General features: G+C 33.9%; 2 protein-coding genes across 2 annotated transcripts; one reads left to right on the forward strand and one right to left on the reverse strand.

Moving 5' to 3' along the window:
• Window positions 1-2,644: 2,644 nt before the first annotated feature.
• On the forward strand, window positions 2,645-8,192 carry LOC114261252 (uncharacterized). The gene is made up of 5 exons (XM_082877753.1): window positions 2,645-2,746; window positions 2,861-2,947; window positions 6,452-6,547; window positions 6,627-6,728; window positions 7,619-8,192. Exons 4-5 carry the CDS (start codon window positions 6,659-6,661, stop codon window positions 7,879-7,881), a joined length of 333 nt encoding a protein of 110 aa, XP_082733879.1. The 5' UTR covers window positions 2,645-2,746; window positions 2,861-2,947; window positions 6,452-6,547; window positions 6,627-6,658; the 3' UTR covers window positions 7,882-8,192.
• A 1,062-nt stretch (window positions 8,193-9,254) lies between these two features.
• LOC114261226 (uncharacterized) lies at window positions 9,255-11,427 on the reverse strand. The gene has a single exon (XM_028201465.2). The coding sequence runs from the start codon at window positions 11,317-11,319 to the stop codon at window positions 9,277-9,279; it is 2,043 nt and encodes a 680-aa protein (XP_028057266.2). The 5' UTR covers window positions 11,320-11,427; the 3' UTR covers window positions 9,255-9,276.
• Window positions 11,428-12,278: the final 851 nt, after the last annotated feature.

Consider the following 12,278-nt stretch of genomic DNA (forward strand, 5'->3'; position numbering starts at 1 on the left):
AAATATTTTATTTTATAAAATTTTTACATATATTATTTATAAAAAAATTAAATTGATTCAATAATTATAACATATTTAATTTATCATATTTATATTTTAAAAAATAATGCTAAATTTATTTTTTTAAATAAATTATTTATTTTTTTAGTGATAAACAAGATAAATGGAATAGGTTAAGTTTATCTAATTGACATAATTTTTGTGTGGATAGAACACCAGAAGTATCTAACAAACTAAACGGTTTGAATTAACGAAATGAAACTCGTGAATAGCACCCTTCAATCTAGATTATATATATATTTTATACTTTTTTTCAACACTAACGGCAATTCTTAAAACTGTTTTTAACATTTTCCAATTATAAAAATAGATTATTAAATAAACCAAACAAACTAAACCAAACCTTAAATCCATCAAATGAGGTCAGCTATATGAATTATTCTTCTCTGCTCGACTCTATCAACGGCCATTTGGTTAGCCAAATTAAGAAAATTCATATCTCTATTTACACTCACCCACGTTAATTCTGCTTCTTCCCCTAACACTTCCATCTACCGTCACTGTATCACATCTCTTTACTACTGTCTTTATTGGCCTCCGTTGTATATAACCAAACTATCTCAATCTATTCTTTTTCAACTTATCTTCTATCGGTACTACTCCTACTCATTCACGAATATACTCATTCTTAATTCTATCTTTTCTAATATTTCCACATACCCATCGTAGCATCCTCATCTCGGCAATACTCATCTTATGTACATGTTGTTTCTTGGTTACCCAACACTGCATCTAATACAACATCCCTGATCTGATAGTGGTTTTATAGAATTTTCCTTTTAGTCTAGTGGGTACTCATTTATCACATAGTACCCCAGACGCACTTTTCCACTTAAGCTACCATGCCTTAATTCTATAGATCACATCTACTCCAATCTCCCCTACCGTTGTGATAATCGATCCTAAATAATGAAAATGTTCACACTTAGATAGTTCTTAGTTCTCAATCTTCACTTCTCCTCTGCTTCTATCATTACTGTTACTAAAATTACACTCCATGTACTTTATCTTTATTTTACTTATTCTAAATCCTTTAAATTCAAATGTTTCTCTCCACGTCTCTAGCTTAGTGTTAACTTATTCTCTAGTATCATCCACTAACATAATATCATCTGTAAAAAGTATATATCATGGCATATCATCTTGAATATTTCTCGTCAACTCATCCATAACTAAAGTAAAAAGACGAGGACTTAAAGTTGATTCTTAGTGTAATCTCACAGTAATTGGAAATTTATTTGTTTCTCCAGCAAACGATCTAATAGTGGTCACTACACCTTTATACATGTCCTTAATCACATCAATGTACCATTTTGTTTCATCTTTCTTCTTTAACACCTACCAAATTATATCTTGAGGTACTCTATCATATGTTTTCTCAAGATCGATAAAAACCATATGAATGTTTCCTTTTTTTTCTATACTTTTTTATTACCTTCCTTAAAAGACAAATCGCTTCCATTGTTGACCTACCCGAGTTGGAGTCAAGTTGAAATGAGAGGCCTAATATTAGGGCTAGCCATTGGCCCACTAGCTCGCGCAGTTCAACCCGATATTTTGAAGATTTGAAAAAATTATTTTGTCCACAAGATCAAATTGGGCTGACATTTATTTATTTATTTATTTTTGATAAATCAAATTGGGTTGACATTTTATACCCATTTAATATTTGGATTGGGCTTAAGACAAAGATTTATAGCCCATCCCAATCCGACCTGCCAACTTATAAAATATTAATCATAAATTTATATTATTTTAATTTTAATTATAAAATAAAATAAAATAAAAAGTATAAGAGACATATATATATATATATATATATATTTCTAGGGTTTAAATTAAAATATTTGTTAAAAGTCATATTTATTTTACTATTGAATTTTGTTAACATTTCAAATTCAAATAATAAATAAATAATTTAATATTCATTTAAGATAAAAAAAAAATAATAATTTATATTTATTGGATTGAGTGAGCGGAATTGAAATTTAAATTTTTGTTAGAACTATGCTTAAGATGGCTAGATTAGTTCCAGTCGGGTCAAACCGAGCTAAGGATAACATATATTCTTTTACTATATAGCGCAAATCTAACTCGAGATTTGCCCACCCTAAACCATTATAAGGTCAAAAGAAAAATGATAGTTCAAAGTATTCGAAGATGCCAACAGTGTTGGGTTGGCTTTGCTGGGTTGGGCCAGGTCGGGCCAAAATAGCCGGCCCTAGATTCATGCACAAGATAGACAGTATGTATGCACCCAAACGGCTAATATAGCACCACCACCCAAACAAACATGTAGAAAACAAAAAGAAGATGGCAAAAAAGACAAAAAGAGAAAGTGCAAACAAAACCGTTGAAAGAAAGGCAGTGCCGTTTGGAAAACGTATCCGATTCGAAATTGAGCCCCCTACATGAAGTCCCAAGTGTATCAAAGTGGCCCCAATCAAGCATTGACCTGATGATATCGATACCTTCCCACAATCTCTTATTCAGGTCAGCAAAGGCAAACAGCAGTGGTGTACCCCACCATTTAAATATAGTTGACTGTTCACATCTTTCAAAACATGTTTTTGACGTCTTCATTTGCTTTTGGCTTCAAAGATATCTGACCCAAAAGCCAAAATCTGTTCTTCCAATTTCTTGTTTCTCCAACTCCTCAAGTATCTTCAAGAACAAAAACAAGTGGGTTGGGGTTTTCTTGATTTGGGCTTTTTTTCTTTTTTCTTTTGGTTATTGGGTATGCTTTTATTTATTGATGCTTTGTGAAATTGATTTTCTGGGTGTTTGTTGAATTTTGAAGTGTATCCAAAGGTGAAGGTGAGGGAACAAGAAGAAGATGATGATCTACTAACTGTCTATGATCACGACAAGGCAACACATATCTCAGGTTTTTTTTTTCTCTTATCGATTTGAACTACAACATGAAAGTCCATTTTTATTCCATTTTTGTTGAGTTTGATTTGTATATTTAGCCGATAGAGCTTGAAAATTCAGTTACTTTGCTAGGATGATTGATTGAAATTTCTGGGTATTGGGTTTTTATTTTTTTTATTTATTGATTTGCTGTTCTCAGAAACTTGGTTTTGTTCTTTGTTTGTTTGTTCCGATGAAGTGGTTATTGTTGGAGATGTTAATAATACAGTTGAGTATTTGGATTCTGATGATTTCTCTGTTTTCTGGCCAAAATTGATTTCATTCTGTACTTCATCCTTATTGTTTTGGTGATAGCCTCAGCTCAGCATAAGGTTTTTTGGGGGAAAATACTGGTTGGCTGCACTAATCATATTTTTGTTCTGCTCTATTTAGATGAAAATATCATCATCATTTATCTGCTTTTTTATATTTTTTAGCAAGTAATAATTTCTTATCACTTCCACACTCTTGAGAGCAGGAATCGGCACAGCAGTAAGGTTTCTCTATTGCGACCTGAGCATCACAAGTAGCCTCCCCATATTTTGCAGTGGTGGGAGCCTTGTGCATCGGAACTGTCCTTTTTTTCATCTTTTTACATACTTACCTTTACTGATATAACTTGGTTCTTCTAAATTAGAATGACATTTTGCTAAACACATCCTAACCTCATTGCAGTTTTCAACCTTTTTTACCCAAGGATAGTTGAAAAGCCCAGCCCACACTTCTCTTTAAAACCCAGGTATTAAGGAGAGGAAAACTAGATCTTTATAACTAGTACAGATGGGGCAATTCTAGGCGATGTGGGACACATTCCAACACACCCTCCTAGACCACAACATACAGTAGCCAGAAAAACGGCACACCAATCACAGGCCCAACCATGCTTTGATACCAAATTGAAAAGCTCAGCCCACACTTCTCCTTAAAACCCAGGTATCAAAGAGAGGGAAACTAGAGCCTTATAATTAGCACAAATGGGCCAACTTCAAGCGATGTGGGACACATTCCAACAAGGATATCTTCACTTTTGTAAATGTAAGCTTCTACCCTTGAATTAGTGTTCAGGTAGGATTTATTTTATTTTTTATTTTTTTTTCCATCCTGAAATAAGAAACAACGGTGAATTGTCATAAATTTCATTGTGAATGTGAAAATGAAAGAAAGTTGGTCATTTGTCTTCTTGGCTAGTGAAGTATGGGCTAGTTCCGACTTCTTTGAGCTTCAATTACGAAAAAACAATTGACTTGATAGATAAAGCCTAGATGTGTAACCACTGCAATCATGATTGCATATGCGCTATAATATAATTTTGAGTTTCTATTGCCCACTAGGGATCTAAAATGTGGTTTGCTTTGTGATCTTTAGATTAGTATATCACACATAACTTGCTTACACATCTTTTGTTGAAGTAAAAATTCCTCAGGGAAGGAGTTACTACCTTTTACATTGGTTGAATTGCATTTAAAAAGGTTTCAAGAGAAGTTGTTGTTAGAAATAAGTTCCTCATAACATTCTCTCTTTGTGGAAAATTTGGCCGATTCGGGCTTATGCTCGGGTCAGCTTTGGTAGACATGTTTGGATTGCGAATTGGGCTTGGGAAACTTCAGCATGTTTGGGCAACCCCTCAACCCACCCGAAGCCACCCAAGTTGCACCCCTAAAGCCTACCATATTCCTAGAGGGCCTATGATCTGGCTACATCACCATAGTCAGCCTACACCAATTAATAAATTATGGGAACCAAGGAAAACCATTCTTCTTTGAAGTCTTATGAAAACGTTGGAAAACTTTGTCCTTGGATTTTGTTTTGTTATCTTTATTGCTAGAACATTTTTGATAGGGACTCTTATGTCAATGACAGTGAGTGCACTATATTGAAGCTGTCATAATTCAAGGGTGAATCTTTGTCAGAAAAAAAAAAATATTAAAAAAAAAAAAAAACGGATGAATAAGAGACAATAATGTGGAAGAGGAAGAAACACAACAAAGCAACTACTACAGAATTACACACATGGGAAAATCGTGCAAGAAGGTAAAGACCTAGAGGCAATGCAAAAATTTAGTGATCAAGATAATAAAGTGTGCAAAAGGGTTTTCTTTACTCAAGCTTAGGTTCTAACATGATAAATTGAACTAGGACAAGATTACCTACAAAAGAGTACTTTCCTCAAACTAGTTTCGAGCTCCCTAGCATGGTGAATATATGCCAAAGAGCTGATGGAGACAAGACACCTGAACTTGAATACCAATCTAGTAACTCAGATTTCTTAGAGGGTTGAGAAAATGAAGAGAAGAATGACAAAGAGTATCCTTCTTTTGCTGACATCTGAACAAACCTTTGTTCAACAGAAAATTCTGTTTTTACCTTTCCCCTTTTTGGTTCCTCAGAATCCTCCCCTTTCTTTATAGGTAGGTAGAAAAACCACTTGTTATATTGCACCACTCACTTAGCACCCTTATATGATCACTCTTGTCTTCTTTTTTTCCATTACATGCTCTAAAATAAGGCGTAAGCTTAATAAATGTGATGAGATTTTGTGACAAGTACACATGGTGTCAGAACTGATTGCAAGAAAGCAAGCCATAATTTCTATATACAAGTAGATAATTGTTTGTTTTGCATCTGTAGGAAGAGAAGTTCATTCCTTGTGTGGTGTCATGAGCATATTGAAGAACATCAACAAAAAAGAGAGGATGGAATGGGTTCTCTAAAAATGTGTTGTGTGGTGAGAGATGGTCAGGGAGTGAGGTTGTGGAGTGATCAATCACATGGGAATAGCCCATTGGTGAGGAATTTTGGAGCCTGTTTATGATCATATCTTATTAGGAGCCCCTCGTTGAAGATGACTTGAGGCTGTGAGAGAGAGAGGTAGTTTGAGACCCCAAATTTATTTGTGCTTTTCAGGATAGGGAGGTAGAGATAGTGGCTACCTATTTTGGCCTCATCTATTAATATTCCAGGGGTAGGAGGGACAGAGTATTCATCTCAGTGGAGGGTTGACAAGAGTGGAAATTTTGAGGTTTCTTATTGTAGGGCATCGAATTTCCCTTGAAGGGCAGTGTGGCATACCAAACCCTCCTTGGGATTGGGAGTGACATTTTGTTGATACACTTTTTCTCAACATTTATTACCCTTTTAAACAATCTAATCTAAGGCTTAGTGGAGGTTAAATTTACCTTTATTTTGTCAATTCCAGCTTGAAGCAGTTAAAGTTACTACGGTTTATTCATGCTGACACCAATGCTTTCAGTTAATAATCTTTAATTCACACACACACACATATTTAAAATTTAAAAAAAAAAAAAAAAGTCAACTTTTTCCAATACCATATAAATAAAGTAGTATTGAGTATTGATGGTCTTTTCTCCATTTTTTTTAATGCTGGATATAGTATAGTACTACTTGCATGTCTGTTAGTGCTTTAATTGGTATAGTAGGACCCTTGTAGTCTTTTTAATGAATTCCTTGTTATTTACAGTTTGGGAATGTGAACATGATTCACCACCATCCATTGTGAGAATTCCGAAGTCTTATATCGCCAATTCAGCCATTCCTGTGATTCCTTTACCCAAAGGTTTAATTTTTAATCCATATTATTCTTGGTACAAATTTCTGAGTTTTGGGGTTTTCTGAACTCTCCTTATAATTTACAGGAGAAGGCAAGAGCAGCAACAAAAAGAAAGCCATGGAGGACAGTAGACCAAATATTAGATCGAGTCCAATCCCACGGCCACGTGCTGTCTTATCAAGCCCTGGTACTTCCATTTGCCAATTTTTTTTTTACTACTTGAATCTTTGTTTCATACAAGTTTTTATTTTTGGCAAATAAGGATATAACCCATTTAGATTTTGATGCAACTATGTAGCTAAGAAATTATTTGATAATTGCTCTCTATACATTGCAATATGCGACACAAATATCATTAGTGCATACATTGCAAGATGTTACACAAATATCATCCAGTAGAATCTGTATTTCTTTCTCAATATTTTCTTTGTCCATTGAAATAAGCAAGCAATACAAGTTGCAATTGCTTTTTTAGCAGCTTTTTTTTTTGGGGTCCTCAGTGAAGTTTTTTTTTTTTTTTTTAAAAAAAAAGCTTTACATTTTAAAGTTCTACTAGACTAGATAGGCCTGAAATTTTTTTAAAATAAATAAATAAATTGAAAAAAATTCAATTAAGACCCCCAAAAAAAAGCTTAAAAAATCTACTCTTTTTTTTTGGGGGGGGGGGGGGGGGGGTTAGGTTTAGTAGATTTTTTTTTGGATTTTTTTTTTTTTAAATTTACTTTTTAGATCCTTCTAGACTAGACAGACTTGAAAAGTAAATTTTTTTGACAAATCTAAAAAGCATTCACTAAAAACAAAAAGTTTCGGGGAAAAAAAATGTCTTTGTTAACTATTGCCAAACAGATGAATTTTACCGGTATCACTTTCAGTCTTTGAGGAGGAATCTTATTGTGAGCTCTACTTAATTGAGTTGTATATACAACTTTCGTGGTTGACAGCCTACTAAAAATTTCAGTATTACTTACTTTCAGCAAGTTGACTTTCACTGTCCTACGGGTGCAATGTATTGGATTTAGAAAATGCAATCTGTAGTCCAGGTTTCCAACTCACGACATATGGTTATTTTGTGTTCAGTTAACGATGGGGTGATTGGAGGCAGAAACAAGGCCAAAATAGAAGTACTTTCAGGTTTGAAGGATCATAATTTGCGTCAAACCAGACACACCCAATGCAAGGTTATACCAAGACGAAGCACTGTTGAAACACCAATAACCACAAAAAGAGAGTCCAAGGAGGCTGCTGATGGTAAAACTGATCTCGAACAGAAAAAAGGATCAGCCAAAGCCAATCCAAGACAAAGAGCAGACCTCAGAAAAGGGAAATTCGACTCTGTTTGAATCTAAGCGCTCAATAGTTTGACTTTAGATTAGTGCTCAACCTTTTTGAGTAAACTCTCACATACCCATGAAGTTTATTTTTCAAAATGTTTCCGGATTGTTATTCTACATCACACCATTCACGACTTTCGTGAACTTCAAGGAAATGTAGCTTGTTATAAAGGCCTTCCTCCTATGAGGAACTATCGAATAGGTTTTAAGTAAATTTGACTGTTTTGACTCCAGTGACATGTTTAACAACATGGTTGTAAGGGATAAATGTTTGAGCACTTTATAATATCAGATAAATGAAAATTGAATTTCATGATAAATATGTGTGGCTCCTTTGTATGGAATTCTCCAATTTATAAGATATGATGTTGAAGTACACTGTTGATACCTGTAGGTTTGTCATCCATACAATGTTAAAAGACTCGTGACAATTTGGTTTGGCCATTGTTATTGCACTAATTTCTTGAACATATCTCACAATAGTTCTTTAGCATATGATATGAATATGTTACGATTTTCTTGTAAGAGAACTTCTTGTCCTATTCACCGAAAAAAAAACTTCTTGTCCTCACCTTATTCCTTCATTTTCTTTATCAATAAATACTCTTTTTGTTGTTAATCTATATATATATGAACATGTTATGCTTTTTACTATTTGGCTTAAAGATTTCATAAACTTAGCAGCAACTAAGTGATTCAAGTTGAGATGGATGAAAGTGTTTTTTCATAGGTAGTTTAAGAAATCTCCAATTAAATGGGCAGATAAGGTGCTGTTCGATGAAACTTGTTGTACGACGTACGCAATCACATTTTCTAGGCGTATGGTTCTAATCATGTAATATAACTTTATAGGGCTCATCTCACATGCTTGAGCACATTATTAATAAAATACATACATCAAAAAGCTTTCATGTCTGCGAGATTGCTTTTTTTTATCAAAACCTCCATAGATTCCCTTTACTAAGTCGCTGCCAGCGCCAAGGGCGAGTCAAAAAAATCTGGTAGTTTCCACTCTCTTTCTTGTTCATCAATCAGAAATCAAGACAAACCGGGCACTAAGGGAGGGGGGAGAAAAGTTGTTTAATGAGAAAATTCATTCATTTCCATTATTTCACAAAATGAAAAACAGGAGGTTTGAGTACGAAAAATTCCCCCACATCAAAGCCAATCCAAAATCTTTCAGACCCCTTAGTATTGACAAAAAATCCTTTTAGACTCAATCAACCAACAATACAATCAAGTTACTGTTCTAAGCAGTTGGGCCGTATTTCTCTCAATAGAACTTCTAATAGGCAACTCCAACATTCATGGGCAACAACTTTATTAGTCTCTACCCAAGTACAAATAGTTTTCATTCTCTGCTCAGTTAATGCAATAAATAAAGAGGAATAAAAATTGTCCAATTTAATTTAATTCACATATGTCAAGTATATCTGGACATGAACTAGTATTTGGTTTTAAAATTTCAATCTCCATCTCGATTACCAGCAAGTCTAAAATACAACAGATGCTATAAAATTCAGGGTGCGAACTATCTCCCGAAAGAAATACATACCCATTGTTGTTTACTTCAATCCAACTACACCCAGGTTGCTTCTTCACTCCCATCTCTTTCATTCGAACCCATATCTTCTCAGCATCTTTTTTCCTCCCACTATCGAGATACATTTCAGCCAAAATCATATAGACACCAGAATTAAAAGGCTCTAACTCCATTACCCTTTTCCCTGCAATCTCACCTACCTCAATATTATTGTGAATTCTACATGCTCCGAGCAATGCCCCCCAAACACTTGCTGAAACCTCAATTCCATCGTCTCTCATTTGATCCAAAAATTTTACTGCCTCGTCTATATGCCCATATCTACCCAGAAGATCAACGATGCAAGTGTAATGCTCAGTCATTGGCTGAAGAAAACTCTTATATTTCATGAAGTTGAAGTAGTACTTACCTTGTTCTACCAATCCTGAATGGCTACAAGCAGAAAGAACTCCAATAAAGGTTATTTGATTGGGTTTAATGTCTGTCAATCTCATTTGGTTGAACATTTTTAGGGCTTCCTCTCCATGTCCATGGTGAGCGAAACCACATATTATAGAATTCCAAGAAATGACATCATGACTGGGCATGGAAGAGAACTCCATCAAGGCAGAATTCATGTTTCCACATCTAGCATACATAGTAACCATTGCATTACAAACTGCATTAAAAGAATTAAAACTCATCTTAATGATTTGTGCATGAGTCTGTTTGCCAAGATTCAAGGTTGGCAAGCTTGAACATATTGTCAGCACACTAGTAAATGTAGCTTCATCCATAGGAAAACTTAGTTTTTTCATTCTCATGAACAATTTCAAGCCATCCTCGCCATGATCTTTTTCACCTAATCCAAATATTGTAGCATTCCACACTGTTGTATCCCAAATAGGCATCAACTGAAAAAGTTCAATTGCAGTCTGAACCTCACCAATATGAAAATACCCAATAATCATATTTGTCGTGGACACAACATCACCAAATGGGTGTTTCTCAAGAACTGCATGAGCTTCTTTCACAAGCCCATTCTTTATTAATCCCATCAAGATTGAATTCAACGATCTTTGGCATTTCTGTGGCATTTCACTAAAAAGCCTTATTGCATCACTAAACCGCTGACCATTCACCAACCCTGTTATCATCCCATTCCAAGAATTCCAGTCTTGCTCAGGCATTTTGTGAAATAGAACTTCCGCAATTTCAAGATACCCTTTATCTATATAACCAGATATTATTGTATTCCAAGCTTGAACATCCCTTATAGGCATGCCATCAAAAATTTCCCGCGCTTCAAAAATCCGTCCTGCACTCACAAACCCAGACATCATTACAGTCCAAGACACAACATCCCGATTACCCATTTCTTTAAACAATTCTTCAGCCAAATCGAATTCTCCACAATTCAATAAACCCGTGATCATCAAGTTCCAAGAAATCACATTTCTCAAAGGCATCCTATCAAACACCCAAACAGCTTCATCTACCAACCCATTACAAACATACCCTGAAATCATAGAATTCCAAGTCACAACATCATTGAATGGCATAGAATAAAAAACTTCCCTTGCGCCATTCACATCACCAAATTGCATTAAACCCGCAATCACTATGTTATACGAATAGATATCCCGATTGTCCATCTGGTTATATAAATGCATTGCTTGGTTGAATTGCCCGTTTTGGAAGTACCCGCGAATCATGGCATTCCATGTGACATTATTTCTTTGCGGCATTTCGTCGAATAGGTTTTGTGCTTCCTCGACGAGGCCATTTCTCATGAAATTTGAAATCTTGGAGTTGAGAGGCTTCAGATTAAGAGATGTGTTGGCGGTATAGTTCTTTTTTGATAGTCTTGCGTAAAGGGTTTTGGAGAGATTGTGTGACGGAATGAGACGAAAGGTAAACGACATACTACTCCATTTGGTCTAACTACCAAATTCGAAGTTCCTGGTGAAAATATTACACACAAACGGTTAAAAACAGTTTTGAATATAGTTGAATGGGCTTTTGACTTCTTCTTCTTCTTTTTCAAATTCAAAATTTAAAGAATAGTTTCATTAAATTTAACATATGTTTTATTTTTGTTTTGTCTGCTAGTTGAGTTAATCTAGTAAAAAAATAGAATAATAATATATAATTTTTGTAAATTAATAAAATAAAATAAAGTTAAAATAAAAAAAAAATTATGAATAATTTCATTCAGTAGAGATTAGTTTTATTAAATTTAATTTGTAATTTTTTTATACATTGGATATTTTTAGCTAATTGCCAAAATTTTGACATGATAAGTTTATACGAGGTAAACTGGATACAAATTAAAAATGACATAATAAGATAACGCAAAATAATAATAGTTTGGATTAGTACTAAGTAATTTTGATACGAATCCAAAATAACATAACATGAACATGACTCAACACGACACAATGTCCACCCCTTACCGTTATTCAAGTTGGATAAATGTCCACCTCATTAAAAATTTGTAATCAAATTATTTAAATTTGACTCATTTTTTTTAAAAAAAATTTGCTCGAGTTGTCTTGTTATATAAACAATTGAAACTTGAATAGTTTTAAAACTTTTTTTTTTTTCTTAATTTCACTCAATAAGCTTATATATATTATAAAAAAAATTAAATTATTCGAGTTCAACTTAATTATGGGACTATTTGGAAAGTAAAATTTTAGCTTAATTTAGGCTAAAATTCACAAAATGACAAAATAGTCAATAAGACAAAATGTCATGTTAAACTCATAATCATTTCACTTTTTTTTCACAAATATCACATCTAATTACAAAAAAAATTCAATCATCTTCCCAAACACAAAAATTTTTAACTTACTAGCCAAAAATTAAAATAACCTACTAA

The sequence above is a fragment of the Camellia sinensis genome, chromosome 7 (assembly GCF_055761805.1).
Source record: "Camellia sinensis isolate YWXY chromosome 7, ASM5576180v1, whole genome shotgun sequence".
Taxonomy (NCBI): domain Eukaryota; kingdom Viridiplantae; phylum Streptophyta; class Magnoliopsida; order Ericales; family Theaceae; genus Camellia; species Camellia sinensis.